The sequence below is a fragment of the Opisthocomus hoazin genome, chromosome Z (genome assembly GCF_030867145.1).
Source record: "Opisthocomus hoazin isolate bOpiHoa1 chromosome Z, bOpiHoa1.hap1, whole genome shotgun sequence".
NCBI lineage: Eukaryota > Metazoa > Chordata > Aves > Opisthocomiformes > Opisthocomidae > Opisthocomus > Opisthocomus hoazin.
The window spans coordinates 56,760,054-56,784,560 of NC_134454.1; the positions used below are offsets into that span (position 1 = coordinate 56,760,054).

The window sequence follows — 24,507 nt, forward strand, 5'->3', positions numbered from 1 at the left end:
TGCATTACATAACGTTGGCATTATGAGGCAAAACAGAACAAATTTGGGAGATACCACGATTCAGGTTGCTTGGGTAACTGGAACTGGAACTGTAATGGCTAATGACAACACCATCATCTTACAATCACGTGTTAGCATGAAGCCTTCATTAGCGCAGTGTGGATCCTGCTCGTGAAGATGGCAGCTACTGAGTGTTACACGAATGGCTCCACACTTTAGAGCAGCAACCTATCCAAATTCTTGAAGTGAGTGCAGAAGTATTCTCTCTGTGAGTGTTTCTTGTGTTTACATGGAACTGAAACTTATTAGAGCAGTTCAAAGGTTTCTACCATGGTCAGGTTTCATGCTTTATACCTACCTATGAATTTCCTCCTGATATCCTAACAGATACAGGCTTAAATATGATAACTTCTTCAGTTTTCTTACTCTGTGGGCTATAGTTGCATACCTTGTCAATCACATGAGGCTGTATGGAGCAGGATATGAATTCAACTGGCCTCATCAGCTTTGGGGAAAGACGTGTTTCAGTGCAGGAGAAATGCTCTTCCATAGTCATGCAACCTAATATATTGGGCCAAATGTTGTTCTGACTTGCCATATGCCATCTGATATCAGGTACATTAAATGGAGCAAGAGACAGGACAGAACTGGCTCCTCACCATCAGGAAGAGATGCAATTAAGGCAAACGAGATCTAGCCCTTCCCTGGTTGGTCATAAGCCTAATTAAAGTAGCAGAACAGTCCAATCAGGAATGTATTTGTATGCCGTGATTTTTTTCTTTTTAAAAGCATGGGCATTCTCATTTTGGGTGGCATGTATTGCACTGATAATAGGTCTAAAGTATGCTACAGGTTTTGGAAGCTGGAGCTGTTCCTCCATTACAGGTTATTCCATCTGCCATATAAAAAGAAACACAGAATTAGAGGTACAGTCATAAATGTCCTTCTCAGTCATTACAGGAGTTTTTTAGCACTTTTAAATTATCCAGTGAGCAATGTAGGTCATACCTATAGTACCTACATCTAGAGCTGTCTGCTGTGCAAAGTGATCATACATCTAAGACTGCTTGGAAAGAGTGTTTTAGAGTTAGTAGAAACCTTCCTCACTTAAATACTGATTACTTAGGAAATTATTCTTCAGAAGTTTTCCAAATCATAGTTAGAACACTTACTTTTGACATTTTAAGTTAATTATTATGAATTAAACTGAGATAAGACATCTAGACAGCTCTAATAATTTCTAAACTGTGTCATCTGAGGAATGGCTACCCCATGGGCTGTTGGGATTTTTCTCCAGTTTGGAAGAAAAGGAGACTTCAGATGCAGTCTCTGTGGAGTTGAGGCATCAGGTTTTGATGGGTATTTGCTCAGACAGTTGGGAGAGGCCAGGAGAGCCTTCTGCTTCCACCTTTCTGAGAGTCAAACAAATCCTTAGGCTATCAAGCAAGTTTTCACTCAACTCACTCAGCTCACTGCAGCTGGTGGATTTCAGTGCTACCCAGGCTGGGCCCACAGAAGAAGAAAAACGGATTTGACCAAAACAAATTACTACCAAGTGCTACTACTACTGCTTGCTTCTAGGTAGTACCTAATCTGGGCTGGAAATGGGATGAACTGTAATTCCTCAAGTGTTCTTCCTAGAAGAGTGTTAGCTTTTCTAAACACCTTGTGCTTCATGAACTGTGGGACAGCATGTCGGCCACAGCCCCTGTGTACAGACCTCTTTTTCAGGGTCGTATGTATACTGTGAAGGACCTTCTGCTGTCCCCAGCTGCATGGGCACTCATGCTGAATGTGGTCTCACTAGTTTCTCAGGCACTAACTCCTGGGTGTTTGAGCAGGTGGCCTTTTTGACAGCCTGTCATGGTCTCGGGTTTGAAGACAAGGTGTCTTGAACCTTGCTAGTGGAGCAAGACTGAGTAAACTTGTTCTGGGCATCTGACTCTTTGCCATGTCAGCAAAGCTTGCTGCCGATCTGGAACGGTATCGCATAAGTATGTTTTTGAGTTAGGAATGAAAAGCTAAGTACTGTTTCTGACCTTTGTTTGCAGCCATCTTCTCTTCCTCTTTTTTCTTCTCTTCCTCCAGAGCTTTCATTTTTGCGTCATACTCATCAGCACGGGTCTTCCACTCGTTTCTGTTGTTCAGCAGCCCATCAAGCATAGGCTGAATTTCCTCATGGAAACGGGAAAATTCCTAACCAAAACACACCCGTCAGTGCAATGCAGCGCAGAGGCAGTGCATGTCCATCATACCCCAGGACGGACCCCAGCGCCTTGCCTCCCAGGCTGGCTCATGCAGGGAAAGCATTAATGGCACAAAGAGGGACCACGCTGCAGTGCCCTGGAGCGGGGCATCTGTTGTCTCCTCTACCTGTCCCTCTCCCCACGATGGGTGTTGCTGCACCAGGACTCATTTACCTGGGATTTGAATGTCTGTTGAGAGGGACGTTGCGTGCAAGGGTGCACTTTGCTTACCTTATAGACAAACGTGCAGACAAAGTCAATGAAACCCACTTGCAGCTTTGGAAGCTCAGCAGCTTTCCTGCGGTCCATCATGGGCTGTGGGAGGACACAAGTTCACCATGATTTACAGGAACACTTCCCTGAAAAACACATCTCTGTTTTCTCCCCAAAACTGCCTTGTTGTGCCCGCCTGGCAGTCCTGCCATGCCGTCTGTAAAGGCTAATCATCACAGCCTTCTCCCTCTGCTGCAGAGGAGTGAAGTGGGCTTATCTCCATTGCCATTTTAGCAGAAATTTTAGACAGCTCTTTCAGTGTCAATGGATGTGGAGAAGACAAAGAGTTCTTTCCTTGTGCCTCTCAAGCAGATACCTGAGAGAAGGTTCATGTTATAAAGCACTGAAGAGGTTTTCAATTCTCTAAAACATGATTGAACATGAAATTCTATTCTTACGAGGCCTTGTTGCTTACTGTGTCATTTATGATGCCTCTGTGGGCAGAGGGAGTGTATGAAAGTCTACTTTAAGAAAACCCAAACCACACAGGTGAAGGCTGCATCAGGGAGTGACTCTCGGCTCTTTCAATGTCAAATTTAGGTATTTGCTATTATAGCAGAAAAAACTTGTTAAGAGACACTACTTTAACACGCTTCCATTTACCAGAAATAATTTCTGGACTCTACGAAGACTGTGTTTGTAGTTTTTCTCTTTATTGGAAACTCTGCTTTCCTCTACGATGTATGTATTTAATTTTCCTTTTTTTCTGTAAGGGACCAGCCCAAAGTCTCCAGGGGGACAGCCACTCCTTGCTGGTTCACAGCCACTGCAACCCACCTAACCATACGGACAGCTGGACAAGAGGATCTGTCACAGAGGGTCTTCCCTCGCTGAGTACCTACTTTTCCAATGGATTTTGGCAGGCACGGTAATTTTAGGAAGACTCGCAGTGCTCTGAGAGCAGCGTTGCTGGTAGCAAGTCTCTGCTGAGACTTGCTGTGTGAACTGAAATGTCTGGCTCTCGTGTGGTACTTACAATAGGCTGTTGCTGAAGGACGCTTATTTCTAAGTCTCCTTGCTCCCAGAACTCAGCTGCTACCAGGAGAGCTACCTAAATTGCCAAGGAAGGAAAATGAAAAGTTAGCAAACACTTTGGCTTTGTAACTTCACGCACTTCAGGTCTCCACCATGAAGCAAATCTTCATGTCCAACCCCAGCCCCAGCCTTTCTCCTGAGAAGGGCAGCAGTGGCAATGGGATTGCACCAATACAGTGACAGCTCAACAGCTTTATTGCACTGGAGCCCATTAGTCCACTGCTCATCTATTAAGAAACATTTCCAATGTGTCCCCCTCAAGGATTTGCCTCTTGGTCACAGTTGCAGCTGCCTGTTACGATTTTGTCAGTTGTTCTTTGTCTGTGCTTAATAGGGAGGTGGGTTTTATTTCTTTTATCCTCCTTTAAATTTTTCTGTTTCTTACTTAGCCATTGCTCAAGTACAGTTCAGGAAGGAACTGCTAAAGGAAATCAAACAATTGAACAAACAGCAGGTATTGCTGTAAAAAAAACCATCCCATATCTTATGTGCAAAAACCCTCACTGTAACCCAAGGAGCTAAACAGTTGTGTTTTTTCTTTTCCTTTTTGGTAGACATTAATTTTCTACAGGATTCATAACTACAGTCTTAAAGACTGGTTTATCTATCAAAACCATAGTTATTCTAAAGTCATTTTGGTAAGAGACTTATATTCAGCTAGGCAGCTTAGGAAATTGCATTACTTTAAAGCATAAGCTAGAGAAATCTAACAGTATATGAAGAACCTGACCTTACTCTGGACTTCCCAAGGCTTTGTGATTGCTGACAAATCACAGGCAGTCATCATCATGGCCCTAAAAACAGGAAAGAAGTTAGTTTCTTCTCTACAGCCTGCACCCTACCTCCTGCAGGCTCAGGATGCTCATACCTTAGTAGCACATCAGGTATCCCCCGGTCCCTGCTGAAGTGATAGATAAGGAAAGATGGGTTGCTGACACAGCCTTGGCTCTAACTGGGACACTACCAAGGATTGCTCTCTTAATTAAAATGGATTTATGCTAGGGAACTGCTTGCTTCTGGCACTAGGGTGTTTGCTGGTTTAGTCATTGTTGGGCTGAACTTCTTGACTCTGGAGTAACATCTCTGGCTCCCTCACGGAGATGTAGCAGTGTAGACTGCAGTGAGGCTGTGGGTGCACTTCATTGCCCGTGCAAAACATCTGACGGTCACAATGACAGCAGTATGCAGCTCAGATTCGTTGCCACTAGGAGGAACAACTAATGGGTTGGGTTCCTGTAGTTTTGCCATTACAGCCTGCCCCTGCTTGCAGCCTAGAGGGTGGTCTGGTAGGAGCATATGGCCAGAGTGGATCCTGCATGTCCTTACAAGTGTATGACCAGAAGGACACTCCAAAACCAGTCACTTCTCTGGAAGAAGAACCACTTTAAGCTTTTTTCCCTGTTTTTCTCCTGTTTCTCCAGAAGATCAGATCTGAGTGGACAGTAATGTATCGCGTGCTGATTTTGCACGAAGTGCAGCGCAAAGCATGTTCAGGAGCTCTTGCCAGATGATCACATCTCTAACCTTTCCAGAGCCAGTTACTTACATGACAACCTCTTTCTTTGTTGTCTCCAGAGACAGGTATTCAGTCCAGTCCGTCATGCTATCGTACTTCTTGGACTCATCCACGATCTTTTGAAACATTGTTCTCTTTCTTTGAGAGGAAAAAGAAAAGAAAAAGCTCCAAAACAAGGAAGCATATGTGTTATAAACAGGTGGCAGATCCTGGTACTGATAACCTTCCAGAAGGATTTCCAGTAGTTGCTGTCCTGACATTTAGGTCCCCAAGAAGCCCCCAACAAAACCAAGCACCATTACCTGCTTCTGTTTGGTAGGGAAAAATGTTGTAAATGACTTACAAATAAGTATAGTGGTGAAACATGAGAAGGAACCTGAAAGTATGAGGTACTGCAAGTCACATTAGCCGAGAAATGCTTCCACCTTTGTTGGCAGCACGAGAAGGCTTTTTGCCTGAAAGTTAAGCAAACTGCGGAAACTGAGAACTGGCTGGAGTATTTGTAAAGCTACCTGGCTTTACATGCTTCGTCTGGCCTTGTTAACATTATTTACATACATAAACACATGTAGCCAATTCTGGGACGTAGTTTACACACAACACACCCATGTTTTGAGTGGCATGAAATCTGGAAAAATCTGCAGTTTCTGTGCTAGCAGAGAAGATATTTAGGCCAGATCCACAATGTGACTTGTGTACGTGTTCTGTCTGTACTGTTTTGCCTGGATCTGATCTCAACCAAGCCTCTGTTTGCAGACCATGGACCAAGGAGGGCAAAGACCGGCTTGTTCCCACCTGGTAAGGAAGTAGTGTTACCTGCTCCTGTACAGCCACCCTGCCTCCAGAGTAAGAGGATGGGGTACTGCATCTTCCCTCATACACCTCTTTTGTGGACTGTTTATATTTCATGTATTCATTCTTCAGTGCAAAACACAGAAGCAGTCTCTGATTTCGGTAGTCTATTTTGAAAGCACAATTTGATTAGGAAGTCATATGTTGTTGACTTCCAGCCTTCTGTCCCAGGAAGTCAGCGCATGCTGCTCCAAGGTGTTTGGCATCTTTGGCTTTTGGGTGTGAAATAGACAATGAACTGGATATTCACCTACAGCATTATTTGGGTTGTGCTGCTCTCCCAGAGAAGTTAATGTAGCCCTGGCCAGGCCATTCACCATTTATCAGTATTTTTAGTGCTGAAGTGCTAGGTATAAAAAAACCCCAGACATCTCTTTACACTAGGGGATCATATAGCACTGCCTTGTTGGAAATAGAGGGTTACAAAGTCACATATGTCATCTAATGAGCAGGATTGCTGCATGAGGGCCTTTTCAAAGCAAAGCATGATGTTTTGCCTTTGTGCAGCACCAGCTGCTTTCTGCTCTTCATGCATGGTGTACATGACCGACTTACTTGAAGTAGAGTGCCAAGTCTGTTGCTATAATCGCAATTTCCATCAGGTGAATCATGTGCTCATGCTGTCTGCGGTTGAGGTTCTGACATATATTCAGTGACTGAAAAGCAAAGGAAAGGGAGCTGCAAAATCCAGGCACTGTGTTGTTGTGAGTAACTGGCCATCACCCTTCCTCAAATATGCTCGCTTTTTTTGTTTTGTTTTTTTAATAGCTTCAGCTTGCTCCCCTGAGGTCCGAGGACTGTTGGTGCCTAGTCTCCGCTTTTGTGCACTGAGCAGGTTCAGTGTCCTGAAGCTTGTTACACAGCATGTACCCAAACACTGTCTCCTGCCCCCAGTGAAAACTTGCCTGAAATGAAAAGTTTGTGGGGATGTTGTACCAGCCTGTACCAGTCAGAGGGGCTTCAGGAGGACGATCCTGTATTTAACATATTCCTCTGGGTGCAATGATATGGCTTCTGAAGAAACCAAGTCATGCATTTGGGAAGCCCATGCGTTTTGGTCCTGGGTGAGCATAGAGTACCTGGGGAATGAGGCAGCTGTAGTTCCTTGGGTAGCCAAACCGGAGAAAGGCCTTGTGCTAAGCTGACAGCTGTGTTGTGGCTGAAAAACTTCCCTGAAAGTAAACTATTCATGCCCTTGCATTACAGTTCATTACCAACCTCTTCAGAGAGCAAGAATTTTCCAAATTCCAAGTGATGTCTTTCTAAAATTGAGGATCCATGAAGTTTAGCTAAAGGATTTTGAGATCTGGTTGCAAAAAGGAAAAATTAAAGATGTTAGTGCAGCACTTAAAAAGGAAGCATCCCATTTTATAACTAATTTTGTCACACACAGTTCAACTCATTTTAAAAGGCTTAAATGTAATATTTCTAACAGTTAATGACTTCGGTCTAGTAAAAGACTTCTGTGACACTGCTTATAACTATTTGGACACTGTATAAAACAGTTTTACAACTATAAGTTTCACCCAAAATGTTGTTTATGACCGGGCTGTTATTACTCTGCATAGTAAGCTTGTTTAGCTACTGAACAACTACATATTCATATCTAGTAACAGGAACAGAAAAATCATCAGTCCTTGGACACTTTTCCAGCTGAAAAGCAAGACCTTCTAATACCCCAAACACCAGCCAGCTTTACTTACATTTTGCCAAAGCTCCAGAAAACAGTGAGACAGTATAGCCAGCAAGCATTGCAGAAGAGCTGTGATCTGACACTACTTTAAGTGAGCAACAGAGACGTGACAGGTCAATGAGACCATACAACTGTTTTTCTGTAGCTAGCGACGGCTTACTGACAGCAGCACCCTCACACTCGTAGGTGCTTTGTTTCTGCAGGTTGTGAAGGCAGTGCCATGCATGGTGGTGCTTTCTCCATAGTTACATTCCAGAAAAAAGTAGGCTTTCTTATGTCCAGGATGCTTCTGGTGACATCCTGAGTCTCCTATGATGCCCAGGCTACTAAATGCCTGCGCTGCACTTGTTCCACCTTGTAATGGCAACACAGAGTGTTGATTTAATAAAAGGAGGTTTGCTAGGATGAAAAGAAAGCCACAGAGTGCACCACAAAATTTTAGTTTCTCCACTGGCCAAAGCATAAGCCCAAGTGCTGTAGCAAGCCAAAAAGCACAGTTCTTTGCAAAAGAAGTTTGTTACCCCTGCGTATAAAACAGAGCTGCACTGGAGTTTGGTGTGATCACAGCCTGATCCCACTCCACGCAAGAGCAGCAGTAAATGGTTTGCAGTGGCAGGGAAGTGCTTACTTCATTTGGTAAAGGTTGTTGGTTCCCCTGTGGTCAATGTCGTGGCACAGAGCAGCAGTTACCATTGCAAGGGCTTCGAGGTCTGTGTAGTAACGCTTCAGTTTGCCAGTCTGGAGGGTGAGAATTTGCATGTCGTCTGTTAGTATCTCTTACAGGAAAAGGTACTGAGCTGTGACTGCTCTGTGCTGGGGATCTCCTCGTTGAAACAGTCCGGGAGAACTGAAAATATTTGTGAAGCTAAATACAATACACAGTACCCTTAAGTTAAAATGGGGAAGTAGTTGGAAATTCAATGTTTCAGACTTGGGTAGGCATACGTGTCGTGCATATGTGCTCCCTGCTCACACGTGATGTTGGCTACCCGCTGCTATAGCAGCCTTGTGCCCTAGGGACACCCGGGTCCTCTCATAAGCACCCCTGCAGTCACTGGACACAAAGCACTTTGTGAAGGGGCTCTGCATCTTTCTGGGCAAGGGGGTCTGCAGGCTGAATCGCCCAAAGGATGGTCCGGGGTTGGCAGGCATGATTCTGCTGCCAGCTGTGTGGGCCATGACATCTGCACTGCGTCCTGGTGCTGGTCCATCCCTGTTGTGGGGCAGCAGTGTGACACCTGTTTTTCTTGTTGGGGTACCCATTGCCCTGCAAGCCTGTGAGAAATGGCATTTGCCACATTCACACTAGCGATAGACTTACAGCTATGCCTTGTCCTGCCTGGAAATGGAAAGCGTGAGGTTGTCTCCGTCTCAGCCAGCTAACTTCAGTCTGGCTCTTACTGTCAGAAACTACCAGAGGAAGGGGAGTCCTGTTCTCTCTCTCCTCTGGCCTGCAGAAGGATTTAATCTGTTCAACACCGTGCACACCTCTACCTATGAGAACTAAAGCACTCCATTCAGTGGGCAGTATTGGCCACAGCTTTAAGTGTACTCCAAGGGCTGTCACTTAAGGCAAATGGAGACCTTATTTAGCAGGCCCTGTTCTAGGAGTGACAAACTCTTATCCTACACCAGGATTCAAAGGGAGCTCTGCATATCTCCATGGCACAACAGCAAACCGCAGATAAAGCCATGCCACAGAACTAGCTGGGGTGGTGTTACCTTACCATCAGGAGCGTGAACATGGTCTGCGCAACGTTGAAGCCATGGCGCCAGTTGTGGTAAGTTATCTTCCGGTAGCCTTTGCTGACGGAGTACACAAACCTTACCAGAACCTGCAAACCAAATTGAGGAAGAGGATGTTTGCGTGATGAAGCTACTGCCTGTTCCTCTTGCAATAAACACCACGTACAGAAGTCACGGATGAGGTTCAGACCAGCTCTACATAGACAATCCCAGAAAGGAATCAGAAGCTACAATATCATCAGGCTTCCCTGACAATGTTGTTTTAGTAAAGCCTAGTAGAGAGTTAAAGGGGACACTAAAATACAGCTCTCTGCTTTCTAATATCTTATCTCTTTCTCTTTTTTTTTTTTTTTTTTTTTTTAAGAACTTCTTTACTTTGAGGGTGACGGAGCACTGGAACAGACTGCCCAGAGGGGTTGTGGAGTCTCCTTGTCTGAAGCTCACAAAAATCCGCCCAGATGAGGTCCTGTGCAACCTGCTCTAGGTGAAAGCCTGCTTTGGCAGGGGGCTTGGACTAGGTGATCCCCAGAGGTCCATTCCAACCCCTAACATTCTGTGATTCTGTGAAAACAAAATCGCAGACATGCCTGTGAGTGAAACAAGAAACAGCAATGTCTAAAGAGGCATTTCGTCCTGCTCTTTGTGAATTTATTGAGTATCTGTGTTTCTCTATGTTGTCACTCATAAGATTTGTCCCTCCCATGTCTTGTGATTTACTAATACTGATACATCTCTTCAAGAGATAATGGCTCCACAGGTATAGAGGTGAGTGGTGTTGATATCACCTAAACAATTACAATATAGGCACTAAATAACAAACTTTTTTTTCCCTCTGCATTCTACTTCGCCACGTGTACTACCCCTTGTAGCTGTAGAGGTTTTCTCATTAGAGAGCAAATTAATCATGGATGAGTATACTTTCTTTAAAACCTCAACTGCTCAGAGCAAAGAAAGACTGCTCTTCACACCTGTATCAGGGGTTAGTTGTTCCAGAGTACAGATTTTGAATACTTTTTGACACTGACGTGCTACAAATAAGAAGCACAGCAGTAATTCCCATTCAGAGCCCCTCACTTCCCTCCTACTTCCCAGCCTGCCTTCCAGGGCGAAAACTTTTCCTGCAGTTACCGCCAGATCCCACTAGATGGAAATAAACCTCACACGATGCGCTGAGAAATCCCTTGCGGAGCAGCAGAGCTGCTGAAACGTCAGTTTCACAAGTCTCACAGGGGCTTGAACTGTGCCAAAAGCCGTGAACTTCCCCACCAGCGTCTATTGGGTCCTTGTTCCCACAGGGTCACACCATCCTTGTCACCAGCAGTCAGGAAGTTGGTACCAAAAGCACCGAATGAAGGCATCGCCGTGTTTGCAGGGGGAAGAAAAGGAGATGGACCTGCCAGGGTGGGTTTCTGTGTATTTTGGCTGAAAGCTGTCGGGTAGATACTATACCAAACGAAACATGCACACAAGTACGCACTGCCCTGTGTTGCACCTGGAAACTGTGCTTTTACAGTGCGGCTGTGAGTGGCATTAGACACAACAAGGGCAAGCAATTTTTTGCTTGGTGTAGCCCTCCATCTATACAGATCCACTAGCAAAACCACACCTATAGCAGACAGTGCAGAGCAGAATAGGACAGCTTCATGCTCGCGTCTAGCGACCAGCGGCTTTGAGAGGGGGTTCCTCGCCCTCAGCAGGGCAAGGGGCTCCAGATGCACATCCCTCTCCCTGTAAGACCCTGTAAACCCAGACCTCTGGCACGCACGGGGCCCTCAGCCACGCAGTGAGTCCACCCACCATCCAAAATGGGAGTCCCTGGGTGTTGCCATCTCCTACCTCCTGTGGGATCTGGAACTTTTTCACCACGCCGAGCTCATAGTACATCTGGATGCCGCACTTCACCAGCTCTAGCTCGGTGCAATCAAAATCGGAGAACCTGAACTCATAGATTTCGAACTTGGTGGGCCCCGGGAGTTCTTCTTTCTGTAAGAGAGGTGGGATGGTTTGTTGCTGTGCTGCCTGTGCCATCCCTAGAAACAGCTGGAATGGGTTTTGTTTAACAGAAATTTAACATTCTGATACTGCCAGGAAATTTTCCTTTTAGAATATAACACATAAATAGACTGAAATGTAGCTTTTCATGATAAGTCTGTCAGTGGCAGAAGAAGGAGGGCATTTTTGTTCAATTGCAAGAAATACTGCTTGTTCTCTGTTAATCACTTTTCTTGTTGATTTGATATAGTCTGGAGACTCCAAACTTGACAGGTCTTACGGAGAAGACTTAGAGCCCTCCATATTTACTCAGGAGAACGAAATGTGTGACAAGTCAAGGTGGCTGATGTGTTTCCAGATGGACTTTGAACCCCTTGAGATAAAGTGGCAGGGAGCAGGTACTCCCTGGGAGCTGGGGAAGGCATTTGCTGCCATCTGATAATTATAGCCTCACACACAGCAGAGGAGGGCAGGGTGTGCTTTGCCTTCACCCTTCAACAGGTGCCCTGTCGATGTGTACCAGTGTGCCAACACTGGGAACTCTTCCCTGCATCCGCCCAGGCAACACTTGTTTGTCAAGGCTGTCCTTTCCAGTGGTACATTGCTCTTACCAGGATGCTTGCCAGCTCCTCTTCCTCACACTCACTTGGCTCCTTCCCCAGCTTTTCTCGTGTTGGCTGCAAAAAGCATGGACGTGTTAAACTGAAAAACGAACCCCACTGGACTTTGCACTGTGCAGCTTTGGAGCAATCTAGGGAATCTCTGATATGCAAATTGTATTTTCTTCCTTGACCTTACTTCTATTTCTGGTCTTTCAACACATACTTCCTGATAAAATTGTTCTCCCTTGCCTTGATTTTGGTTTGTGTTGCCCCCACTTACAAATGTCCCTCTAGGGCAAGTGTCCCAGCTAGTCCTCTGACTCCACATCCTCTGCACTAAGGAGGTTTTGGGGAAAAAATCAGATCCTCTTCCATCCCTACAGCCCTACCCTGATTAGCACCTGCGTAAGCCCACCTCCAGTGCTGGCTTTGCTGAAGAAATTAGAAAGGAGACAGCGTGGCAGTGTGCTGAGGTGGAGGGTAGACCACAGAGTCAAAACCAAGACTTGTTCTGCTGCTGTGCATTAACTGGGGCCTCAGGTGCTGCCTCCACAATGTGGTGGCTGAAAGCATTTCTGTAGGATGGGAGACCTGTGTCTGTGTTGTAAGTCGTGGGCCAGTCCAGTACACTTGGGAGTGTGCTGTGCATTGCGAGGCATTACCAGAATTTCCTGGATTTCATCCTTGTCACATTTCACATGGTAGAGCACCATATCCTGAGCAATGTCCTTCCGGTTCTCCAGCTTGTTCATCTTATCATATGTGTCTGTGTTGAGTACAGACCAACCCAGGAACTGTGTCAAGGACTTAGTGAGGGGAAAAGAAGGAAACAGTGAAATAACTAAAACATCTGTTCCTCAAAGACACAGAAATACAACACTGCATGGTATATTTTTAGAGCAACACAAGCTCCATTTTGGGCACAAGCCTAGCAATGAGCAACCATGTGTTTGCTCCCAGCCACTACTTGCTCATCAACAGAGCATCTCCCCAGCTGTTGAATCTGCCCAGCCCTCCAGAGCGCCCATGCTGTGGAGGTTTGAGGATCCTCTGTCCATTTCAGCACATGGAAAGCTATTTCTCTGTTGTTGCAAGAGTCTCCATGCCTGTGGAAAGTCTGGTGTCACAATGGTGGCAGCAGCTCAGGAACCCTCGTATCAAGGGACAGCAAGGTGGGCTCATCACCTTTCACATGTGTTTACTCATACCCAGTGTTTGCTCTCAACTTGTTTGCTGTCCAGTGGCCAATTCAAAATGATTTTTTTCCCCCGTAGTCTTTTTGTTTGATAAGAACAGTCTATTTCAGGAAACAATCTGATAACAGATGCTAAGAGCTGAATGCCTATATTGGATTGAAACTAGCATAGCAGCATTTCTAAGCTGCAAGATCTTTAATTACAGCTACTGTTGATAGATTCAACAGCTGACCACCCTTTATATCTTAGCTACACAGACAGTTTCTGTGTAATTTCTCAAGGGAGTTGCCCAGCCAGTGTGAGCCAGCTGTCATGTATGTGAACACAGGTCAGAATGGTGATGTTAGTACATCATAGCTGCTCATGGCTAGATGTCCAGTCCAAGAATGCTGAAACAAAATTATGCAAACACAGCTGGATTTCCAAGACTGAAAAAACCCAGTGTTTCATATAGCTGCTTTGAAAACTTTCAAGCTGATGCACAACACCTCTATAAGCAACAAAGAAACTTACTTAGCTGCAAAACACTGAGGGATGCTTTGCAGGTGTACAATGAGCACTAGTGACCTGTCTCAACCACATGAACTACTTCCAGCCACAGCAAGGAACTATACCTCCATGAGGGTCTCGTCCTGTTCGTCAAATGGTTTCCCATCTTTTCTGTTATAAAATGTGACAACACCAACAATTTCTTCCTTTTTATTGACTATTGGCATGGAGAGAACGTTTTTGATAGTCCAGCCTGATTCATCTAGAGGACCTTCCTTGAAGCAATAGCAAGCAGAAAGACACCATGTACTTAATGTGTTTTCTAAATACATCAGCACTCCCATTTTACATCAAGACTATAGGCTAAAGAAATATTTATGTGCCTAATTTTGACTCCCAATTACATTTCTGCAAACAAAGTAGAATCCTTGGTAGGACAGGAAGTTTTCACAGTACCTGAAAGTTAAACATCTCATCTGCAGCAGCATTCATAATGTTGCAAATCTAGGAGATCACACAAAAGAAGAAATTTTACAATATGGACAATAAAAAGTTTAAATACCAAAACAAATAACTGAATTGATGAGAAAGCTGCATTAGTATGTCTTCATCTCAGAAAGCCTTAATAAAGCCTAAGTTAAGTACTTACAAATCCACTTTCAGCCACATAGGTTGGCAGTCCAGTAACTAGTGCCCAGTGATCCGGGGTAGGATTTCTCAATGAAAGAAAAATGCATAAGGGAAATTAAGGACATATGCTTGCTGAAGAATGATCACAGATCTGATATCTATCCAGCTGATTGTACAATCCACATTTACATGTTTCACCCTCAGTTACTAAACAGTCCTGTTACTTTCAAAGGACCCATGTGTGCAAATAAAAATTTTTCATGTAAGTAAATACTTCTCCTTCAAGGATTCAATACAGAATAACTCAGAAAATATCATAGTCTGCAAACACTTAGGCAGAAGTCATTCCTGGGAGTGAGGGCCGTTTTTCAGACCTTCAGTACAGAGAAAGACAGAAGAAAGTTCCCGGCTAAGCGTGTCTGTCAGCCTGAACTTTCGAACACTGCTGTACCTAAGCAATGGGGGCCTCTCTTGCAGCACTTACACCAATGCAAAGTGGTGTGACCAGAAATGGGTGAAACTCCTGCTAAGTCAGACTTGTCCAAGGTGCCCAAGGCTTCTCTGAAAAATTCAGTTGCAAGAAGAGAGCACGGGTTTCAGAAAGAAAGAGTCTCAGTGTGGCGTCAAGAGAGGAGGACAGGCCAGAGGCAGCCTGGAGATGGAGTCAGTGATGGGAGGATGAAAGAGAAGCAGGGAAGATGGAAGACAAGCAGGGGAGTAGGAGTGACCATGTGAGGTCAGGAGGGTAGCAGAGGGGTGAGGAGCAGGGCTGGGACAGGGGGTGCCTCAACACAAGGGCAACCTGGATGGGCTCACTAGCTGACACAAGGAAGGCACCAAGGAGGAGTGATGCCTCAGCCTGGCAAGGAGAGTGGCAAAACTGCAGGCTGTCAAGAAAGTTCACTTCTGCATGTAACAAGAGTGATTCTGGGGGCCTGACTGGCAAGCCAGCATCCCAACGCCCTGGAGGAAATCTTTGTCCCACAGAAATGTGAGCCGAAGCACCAACTTACATTCTGGCTCTCTTACTTAGTCTGCTATTGGTCCTTTGCATATCTCCTCGCAAATGTCATTAAATCATGGGGAACCTTGGTTTTAGCTACACTCTGTGTCAGTACCTAACATACAGAAACTAGGCACTTACGGGATGACTTTAATGTCTTCTTTTCCATGTAATATATAATCAATGACCTTGTAAAAGACTATTTCCTACAAGTAAAAAGAAGACCTAAAATTAGTGGTGAGGCAATACCGCTAGACAGGAGAGAATTTAAGAAATCTGGTTCTCACGTACCCTGCCATCCGGGGTGCGAGGTCCTGAGTAGGGGGGAACTTCTCCCAGCAGGACTGGCCACAGGTCAAAAAACTCCTGGTTTTAAAATGAAAGAAGTATTTTTAGAGTAGAAAAGTGCATTTTCCACAGTGTGGCCACAAGATTGATCTACTACTTGCTAGCTTGTTAAAGACTTTTTTTTTGTGTGTTCTCAAGCTACATTATACTGCTGATCGAAATGTCTTTAGCACACTAATGATTTTTTAATATATCTCTTCACAAGACATTGTGCTACAAAGGCTATGGCAACATGGTGGAGATCAAAGTTCATGGTAGCCTCAGTGAGCCTGACCACGGAATACAGCAGGACTCCTATGACAAGGATGCTGTGTAGCCCCCACATAAAGATTGCCAAAGGTGCAAGTAACCAGACCAAATCAGAGCTGCAGAAGCAATTGAACTTCTGTCAGCTTATTTTCATGAAGCCAAATTTCACCTTAAAACCTGGATAAAGTACACATGGATGAGTCCTTGAGGAAGATGGCTGCTTTGTTGCTGGAGGTTTCCACAGGTATCTCACTATACTTCTGATATCCACAGACTTGGTGAGACTGTGCTTATGCTGCAGGCATTGACCAGGATTGCCATGGTCAGACATGTTTGACATTCCTTTGTCTTCCCAGCCTTTGGCTCCTTCGACAGTCCCATTCCAGTGATAAACTCTTCCCTTTCCCTCTCTTTTCCTTATCCCAGGCTCTTCATTTTCACAGTGGAATAAAAAAATGCCAGCCAAAGTAGGAATAATGTCTCAAAGCCAGCTTGCACTTTGGCTGCCCCAGTAAAACCTGTCTCTGCACATCACCCCTCAGCAAATGGCAGCAATGCACACATCTGAACACTCACCTTCTGCTTTGTCATGTCCAGGAGACCAACTGAGTACCTGTCGCAGTTCAGGTATGCTCTCACTGTGTAAAAAGCCTTGTGGAACTGCCTCTCAATGTCTGTCAGTTCCTCAAAAACCTTATTAGCTGACCACAACAGCACCTGCAGGATAAAATCCAAATGTAAGCACAGCCTCTCCTTGAGAGCTGGGCTTCCCAACTGTGTTTGGAATAACAAGGAAACAATTGGGGTTTTATACTATAGTTTCCAAAAAGCTCAATAGCAACCTATACTGTAGAATGTAAAAGCATTGCTTATTCACCCTGGGAATTACTAGGGAAAGATGCACTCTGATGAAGTCAGGTCACCATGGACTGCTATGTAAAAGCCCAGTCTTACAATTGTAGCACAAAAAAGTACTAGTGCCAGGTAAAGAGATGGCCCCACTTACATTTTACACCCATAAGAAAAATCTTGTATCCAAAAGCAGTTAACACCACAAGTGTTGCAAATTCTGGAGGCTAGATTTGGAAATATCTGTATTAACACTTTCCTCAAAGCCTTTGCGCAGCTGCTTTGTGTGCACATCAGCCTATGATCTTTTTCCCCATCCTGTGCCCAGCAGTTGTACCCTTAAGAAAGCTGTTGCTGTTAGGCTCTTTTGTTTGTAAAAATTGAGGTTATGCAGCGAATTAGGCAAGTATTTCTGGTGGCATGAGGAGGGTCTTTGTGGGCCTAATGAAGAACTTAATTTTCTCTGAAATGCCAAGGAAGTCATCTATGCATTTTCCTAGCTTAGCTAGTGTGTGTGTTCCGGTATCTGAGTGTGCATGTTTTGCTTTCCGAGCTCAGGAGACATCAGGAGCAGTGCTTCAGAAGCACTGAGAGCCGCTACCTGAAGCTGACGGGACCAGTGCTTTGAATAAGAAGTACTGTCACATGGCCATAATCAGGAAAAGTGTGTCTCTCCTCTTCACTGGACACCAGTAGATGTTTTTGACAATTGGGACCTGCATCAGTCTCTGTTTCTAATCTCTAAATTGGAACAACTCTGCCACTCCTACAAAGTCTGAGGTGTTCAATGTCACTGGCCTCTGAGCATCCCTCAGATAGGATAGTGGCATTGTAATACAAACCATTAGGGGAAAATAAGCAATGGTTTATTTTTGGCACTTTACAGCACGCAATAGGTAATCTGAAAGCCACAAGCCCAATGAAGAGGACTGAAAGAAACACCTGGAGAATGGCCAGTTCATGGAATGATGTAAAGAAGTTGGGCCAAATGTGTTGTATGGTCTTCTAATAAGGCTCTTACATGGTATCTGAGCACAAGCAGACTGAACTGTCTTTGCACAAGCCATTTTACCTACAGCTTACCCCTGTCTTTGCGGTTGAATTAGTAAGTAAAAGTGTTGTCCCAAAGCTTCTAAAATAAACTTTCATTCTGCATCTATTTTGCTGAAACAGGCATTTACCCCCCATTTATCCCCCATTCATCTCCCACTGGAGACAAGAGAATGGCTGCCAGGAAGCATAGACGTGATTGCACGTCCTCTTCAATGACAACCAGTTGTCTGCTGCAGAAAGTGATTGCATGGATTCACGTCCACCGCAATTAGTTCGAGAGTCCTTTCATAACCCAAGTCACGGAAAAGAATGCTAGCTGAACTGTTTCATTTCAGAATACCCTAAACCCCTCATCTATGTTCATTTGTGCTGAAGGAGGCCAATACAACAGGCGTATGAGAATCATTTTACTAGCACTAAGAAGAAATTTGACAGCACTTTTTAATAAGCAGATAAAGAAAAAATACCACATTCTCAACTGTTTTGGGAAATCTCTTGGTGCTGCTGGCTGAAGTGGTTAAATGCACCAAGAATGTTTCATACCCTGAGTTTCGCACTGCACAGTTTTGCCAACACAGCAGGAAGAGAGACTAATGAAGGACTCTGGGAAAGGAGGAGTATCCAAAAGCAGATGAGTGCACCTTTTTCTTTCTGCTCTTCAGGCACAAATCTCTGAAGCAGATCAGCTACACCTTTGAAATCAGAAGAATGCACTTATTTGATTTTGAGATACAGCCCAATCCATGTTTTCACTCTTACCTGGCCTCTTCGAGTCTCACAATTGTGAAGATAACTCAAGTGATAAATTTTCAAGTTCAAGGAGGCAAAATTCAGGTACTTCAGAAAAAGCTGAAAAGGCAAACAATGAGATTGAGTTGAATGCAGTTGCATCCTTGTGTATACTAGATTTCATAACACCCCGTTAGCAACGTCATGGTAATTCCCCTGGATAAATGCTTTGCTTTGCACTGGTGTAAGATGAGGCTTATTCCACTGTAACTTTCCTGAAAGATTTGTGAGATAAGCATCCTCATAATAAGCCTCTTCTGCTAGAGGGTGAGTCCCTTGTAGGGAAATTCGCACTGGTGGAGCTTCACTAAAGCAGACATCCCTAGCACAGAAGATTTTGTGTCACATGGCAAAAGCAACAACTGCTTGATAGAAACTGAGCTACTGACCACTTACTGTTTCATCAGAGCTGGTGAAGTGTGGGCCGTTCAGCTTATTAATAGCCAAAATGACAGCAACTAAATCTTTGCCATTCAAGATGGGTGTCGCAAGGATGCTTTTCGTAGTGTAGTCGGTGAGCTCATCAACAAATGGACTGAACTGGGCACACTGTTCAACAGAGAATTTACAAGTTAAGCTTCTTCCACAATGTCTGTAGTCTTAAACCAAAGTTAAAGCACAGCCTCTGGAAGTAAGCTGCCTAAAGAAAGCTTTGCTTAAAAAATTATTGAGGAAGAGAAATGAATTAGCAGAAAATTGGACGACATACAGGTGATAGAGCTAGTCTCAAGAGAACTGGCCGTGTCTTCCAACTGCAACACATGCCCTTTTCCACCTTTTGCAAAGATCTTGCAAATCATAAGCTTTAACATATCAAACTCTGTCAGAACAAGGAAGCTCTCCACTGGTCATTCTCAGATCACTGACATCCTTTGTAGTACCTCCTCCATCTTTTCCTCCCACTTCTCACTAACACTGTGAAGTGGGTACAGCCAGTTATCACGCAGCACTGTGTAGCCACAGTTTATTAACCAGTGCTGTCCAGGACAGTCACTGGGAAGTTCACTCACCCTCATTTTTCTTCTGCTTTTGCCTAGGCCCTGAAGCGGCTGTCAGCTTGCAGTGTCCACGAAGCCATCTGCTCCTCATTTCTCTTGAAAATGTTCTCCCAGGCATTCCCTCCCACATTGCTGAGCCTTTGTGCATGGTATGGTAGATGGTAGGGAAAGTATCCCAACGGAGGATGCAGCTGGCACCAATGGTGTGTGGTTCCAGGTGCTCTCCCCCTGCCCCTGAGACCAACCCACTCCCTTCTGCCCCAGGAGCATTTTGGCAGTCGTTGCAACGTGCAGATAGCACCACTATGGCCTGTGCTGCCCAATGGGCTGCACATGAGAGAATCACCGTTCAAACCACTGGCATAATGCTAGGTCATTCTGTAGAGGCAGCACAAAGGGAACTCCTCCTATTACTCCTTATGTGAATGTCACTGTCCCGCCATCCCAAAACAAAACTAAGCAGAGAAAGGGTAGTGCAGGGAAGGCAGATGGCCCATCACCTTGCCTGCACAGGGCCTTGTTGACACCACCATCACCTGCCAATAGGGAGTGCAGGGATGGTCTTGCTGACCCCAGATCTTCTCCTTGCTCAGCCGAATAACTTGTCAGCCACAAGACCTTCTAGTTAGGTTAGAAAAAGCCCCACATCTCTGATCATATTCAGAAGGCTGTGTTAGAAAGAATAATCACTCCCTAATGCACCTTCTCCCCGTACCTCCCCCATTCCTGGCCTTCCCTGCTGATTAGGGTAGACCAAGCATTTAGTCTCTTGGTCTCCTTCAAAGGACAATGCCTGTCTGCACTAGAGTTCGAGTGCAGTGCTTGGCTCATAGCATTGAAATCCTTCCATATTCTTGGAGAAATGTCTGAAGCCAGAGAGTTTTTAAAAGTTTAAGTCACATTCTGATGCCTCCTCCCTCTCCTCCCCCCCAGAAATGGTTGCAAGATTAAATCAATGTCTCAGTATATTCTATGGAGGACAAGGAAGTTTTTGCTGAAGTATTTGGATATGCTCATATTGAGCAACAAATGAATGGATAAACAGATGGTGCCTTTGTAACTAGAAAACAATAGATGGAGTAATCCCAAATGCCATATTTGGGTCACATGGATTTCAGATTTTATACCTATGATTAGAACAAGCGGATTGTTATTGCTGCCATTCAAGTTTACATGATTCAGCCCAGGAGTATGGGGGGTAAATATTGTCATGAAGGTGTAAAAATAAAGCATTAAAATTCCTTGAATACCTCTTGGTATTGCAGTGTGCAGTGTTTCCTGAAAGAGTTTTTTTGGTCAAAATTTGTCTCTTGCTGCTTCTGATGAAGATCACCTGTACACAGGTGGCAGCTCACCTGCTCTGAGGTCCGCTCCCCCTGGTTGATAAAAATGCTTCTAAATGCCCTTGGCCCAAGCTTCATCAGATAGCAAACATGCTCAAATGTCATTTGTGGTGGAAAACCCTTTCTGGACTCACTGTAAAGGATTTAGCTCTCTTTGCCAGTTACTCATGGAATATAAATGTGTAGAAAATTCTGTATGTGTTCAGTGCAGATCTGACTGTACTTCGCTCTGTCTTCTCTGCTGAACTAGATGTGATTTATTTTTTTTTTAATTAGACAGCCAAGGTGTGACAGTGCATTGGTTTGCAGGCATTAACACCTAGTGTAATTAATGTGCTTAGCTTCACCTCACACAATAAATGAAACTGAAGGCAACTTACAGACTTGCTACTGGTGCTTTGGTTTCCACTGCACAGCTATTACACCACAGGAGGTTTGACCAAGCACTGAGATGCCTGCTACCTCTTGACCCCTTTGTACTAGTAAGCATGCGAGCCTTTCTTCTACTGAGTGAATGAATAAATGGCAAACCTACCTCACTGACATCCTTGATGTTCATGGTTTTCTTGGTTTGCGCAACGTAGCCCACAATGCCTATGTCCAATGGATAGACAATCTCGCAGTCTGGGGAGACAAGGCATTCCTCCAGGGTGCTTCCCTCTTGGATGTTGAAAAGCCTTGTTGCCAGTTCAGGTGTGCCATTTCTCTGCCTGTACATGAAAAGGCTACAGCGGTCAGCATGAATAAGGGACCTGATTCTTCTCAAGGTCTTGAAAACAACTTTCTCCATGTTGATGCTTTCTTGCATATCTTGGATCAACTCAAAAAGGATATCACTCTCATTATTATCCCAGGACTCTGTTCTTAGTTTCTTCTCAAAGTACTGCTTGGCAAAAGCAGGGTTGCCATCAAGAAACTTCTCCACGTCGTCTTCACTAATGCTCATTGTGAATGCCCTGGGTCTTGCAGTAGGTAGTAGTCCAAAGATATGGTCTATGCAAACAGCACTCTAATTTCTGATGTAGTGCCTAAATTTTTGTAATAGAAGTTGTTGCTTCTAAAATGACCAAGGGTGAGGTAACACTGCAAAGAGAGCTTGTCATCAGGAAGAGGTATTCCTTTATAGTGCCGAAGATGAGTCTGTGGGAGGACAGATCTTCTCAACCAAACAGATTAGATGACCTCTACAAGAGCTTTGGGTTAACTTTCTTCTTCTTAATCTAAATGCAAACAAAAACTGGGTACTCACAATATCTGAAAACTCTCTCCTTTCTCTTGATAAGCAGAACACTTACTGAAACAACTATATTGAGGCAGAAGCAACAGGGAAGAACTGCATCTCCTAACATTGAAATAAGCTCTTTAAAGTCTAATTAAATATATACTGCTTGGGCCTAATCCTTGGCTAACAAGGTGAGCATCTTATTATTTCTGCTCTCCCAGCTCTCTGCGATAGTAGGAAGTGCATCGTTCACAAAAGAGCACAGTGGTCAGAAGAGAAATAGTGAGGTAATGCTACGCTTTCAGGGCTCCCGCTACTATTGCATGGTTGTTAATCTGCTGTAAGGCCTGTTCTGAAACAGGGGCACCAATCCTGAATGCTTTAGTTCAGGATTTGAATCGAATTTGCAAGGTCTGTGACATTTTCTTCTTGCTAGTAAGAACCAGGAGAGGAAAACATGCCTCTTAGTGTCATCCTTTTAGGAAGGAATCTGGAAAGCTTCAGGTTTGGGTGGCCGGGTTGAAACTTTGAGGAATCATGTGAGGCCCTGCAGACAAAAAAAAAACCACAACCCAACACTCAGGAAGGTAGAAAAATTTCCCCCATCACTATCAGTGGAGAAAGGGTGGGAATTACGGCTGTGAGGAACAGAAGTTGTTTCACATCAATGTGCAAACAGCAGGTGAGGGTGAACATCATGCTGGGAGGCAGAAATACCACGGAGGCCACTGTTATTCAGGGGAATTAAACAATGCACAAGGGTTTTCATCAGTGGGCAAGAGGGGTAAATCCCATCCACTGCCATTGCTGGAAGATAACCAAGGCTCACCTGTTCAAGAGTAAAGGTCCAGGCTGCCTGTCCCTGTGAGCACTGGCACTACTGCCAGGAGCGGTGCAAACCAGCCCAAACATGAATGTGGGTGCCTGGGAGGAGGGTGGCAAGGGAAGGAGATGTAGTGGCAGTGTTAGAAATGCTTATGCAGGTGGGTCTGGAGCTCAGGAGGGGGACAGATGGGGAGGGCCTTGGCTCCCATCAGCAGAGGACATAGCTGCTGATTCATCTGTGTCCACCCCTGAAACAGGAGGTGAACACCCTCACACACAGGCATGGGAGCGTGGGGGAGGGAGTTAAGAGGGAAATTCTTTCAGAAGAGTTCAGGTAAAACAGTGGCAACTAAGACAAAGATCTATGAATTTATTATTTATAAATACATTTTCTCCTATTCCCACTTGCTGTTCCCTGGATCCTTGGAGATACAGTAGGAAAGTTGTTGGGTCAACTGTTTGAAATCTTAGATGCCTTTATGCTAACATGGCAGAGACTTGCTCTGGTAATCCTTGTAGTCAGGATAATAAAATAAACTTAGTGCTCAAGAATACTTGGAGGAGGTGATGTGTGCCAGGGGTCCATACACTGCCTCCAACATTCATGTTGTAACCAAGGGACAAGGGCTTGCTCAGTGCTAGCATGGTGGGGGTCTCCTCCAGGTCTCCAGAACAGGGGTAGAGGAAGCCTTTCTGTGAGCAACAAACAGGACCATTAAGCACAGGACTTGGTGGCAGTGGGGAATTTTAATTGCCTGATGTTTGCAGGGATGATAGTGCTTCAGGCTGCAGGCTGTGCAGCAAGGTCTTGCATGTTGGGCAGTTTTCTGGGTACAAAGGGTGGCAGAAAGCGCAAGGGGAGATTTTCTTTGGTTTTGACTGGAGGCAAGAGAAAGAACTAGCTGAGAACTTGAAAGCGGGTGACAGTTAGGTGAGTGAGACTATGAAATGAGATTTTGAAACTGGAAAAAACAGGCCATTTTGTAAATTATTTGGTCTTGTTAATATTAATCAAGAGAAACACAGACAGAAAATATGTAAGCATGTCAAAACTGTTGAAGATGAGTATCAAAATACCATGAATGAGTGAAAATGGAAAGTCGGAAAGGTCCAGATACAAAATGAGATTAAATTAGGAGCATGAAGGGCAATGAGCATTTTCTGTTACCATATTGGGAATAGCAGGAATATCAAGGAAAGTATTGAAGGACTGGAGTGCTTAGAGAGTTGTGTGAAGTAACCTCTAAGCTGTTAATGGCTTTTTCTGACAACTAATGGAGGAACTTCCGAGGTTCTGAAATGCTGGGAAAAGGTAGATGAAATAATGATTCTTTCAGCAAAACAGGAAAAAGGAAGAACTGGAGAATTCCACAACAGATCGTTTCAAATCTGGGCTTATCACAGGTTAAACATGTGTCAACACTACCGGGCAGAAGGAGGTGTACATCCATTAGCATGGACCTTCTATTGTATAACAGATTATGCCAAGTTGTACTAAACAGATGTGTCACCTGCAAGATAGTGGGAAAATGTGACCTCTGAGGAAAGACTGAGGTTT

At 44.5% G+C, this 24,507-nt stretch overlaps 1 protein-coding gene across 1 annotated transcript; it reads right to left on the minus strand.

Moving 5' to 3' along the window:
• Positions 1-267: 267 nt before the first annotated feature.
• PDE6B (phosphodiesterase 6B) lies at positions 268-21,848 on the minus strand. The gene is made up of 22 exons (XM_009939060.2): positions 21,438-21,848; positions 18,958-19,110; positions 18,532-18,621; positions 16,447-16,587; positions 15,565-15,639; positions 15,415-15,479; positions 14,290-14,356; positions 14,097-14,144; positions 13,766-13,915; positions 12,618-12,761; positions 11,965-12,030; positions 11,198-11,344; positions 9,343-9,450; positions 8,244-8,353; positions 7,141-7,228; positions 6,478-6,578; positions 5,101-5,208; positions 4,285-4,348; positions 3,496-3,570; positions 2,478-2,561; positions 2,040-2,196; positions 268-895 (listed from the first exon to the last, which is right to left on the minus strand). The coding sequence occupies exons 1-22, from the start codon at positions 21,846-21,848 to the stop codon at positions 837-839; spliced, it is 2,511 nt and encodes an 836-aa protein (XP_009937362.1). The 3' UTR covers positions 268-836.
• Positions 21,849-24,507: the final 2,659 nt, after the last annotated feature.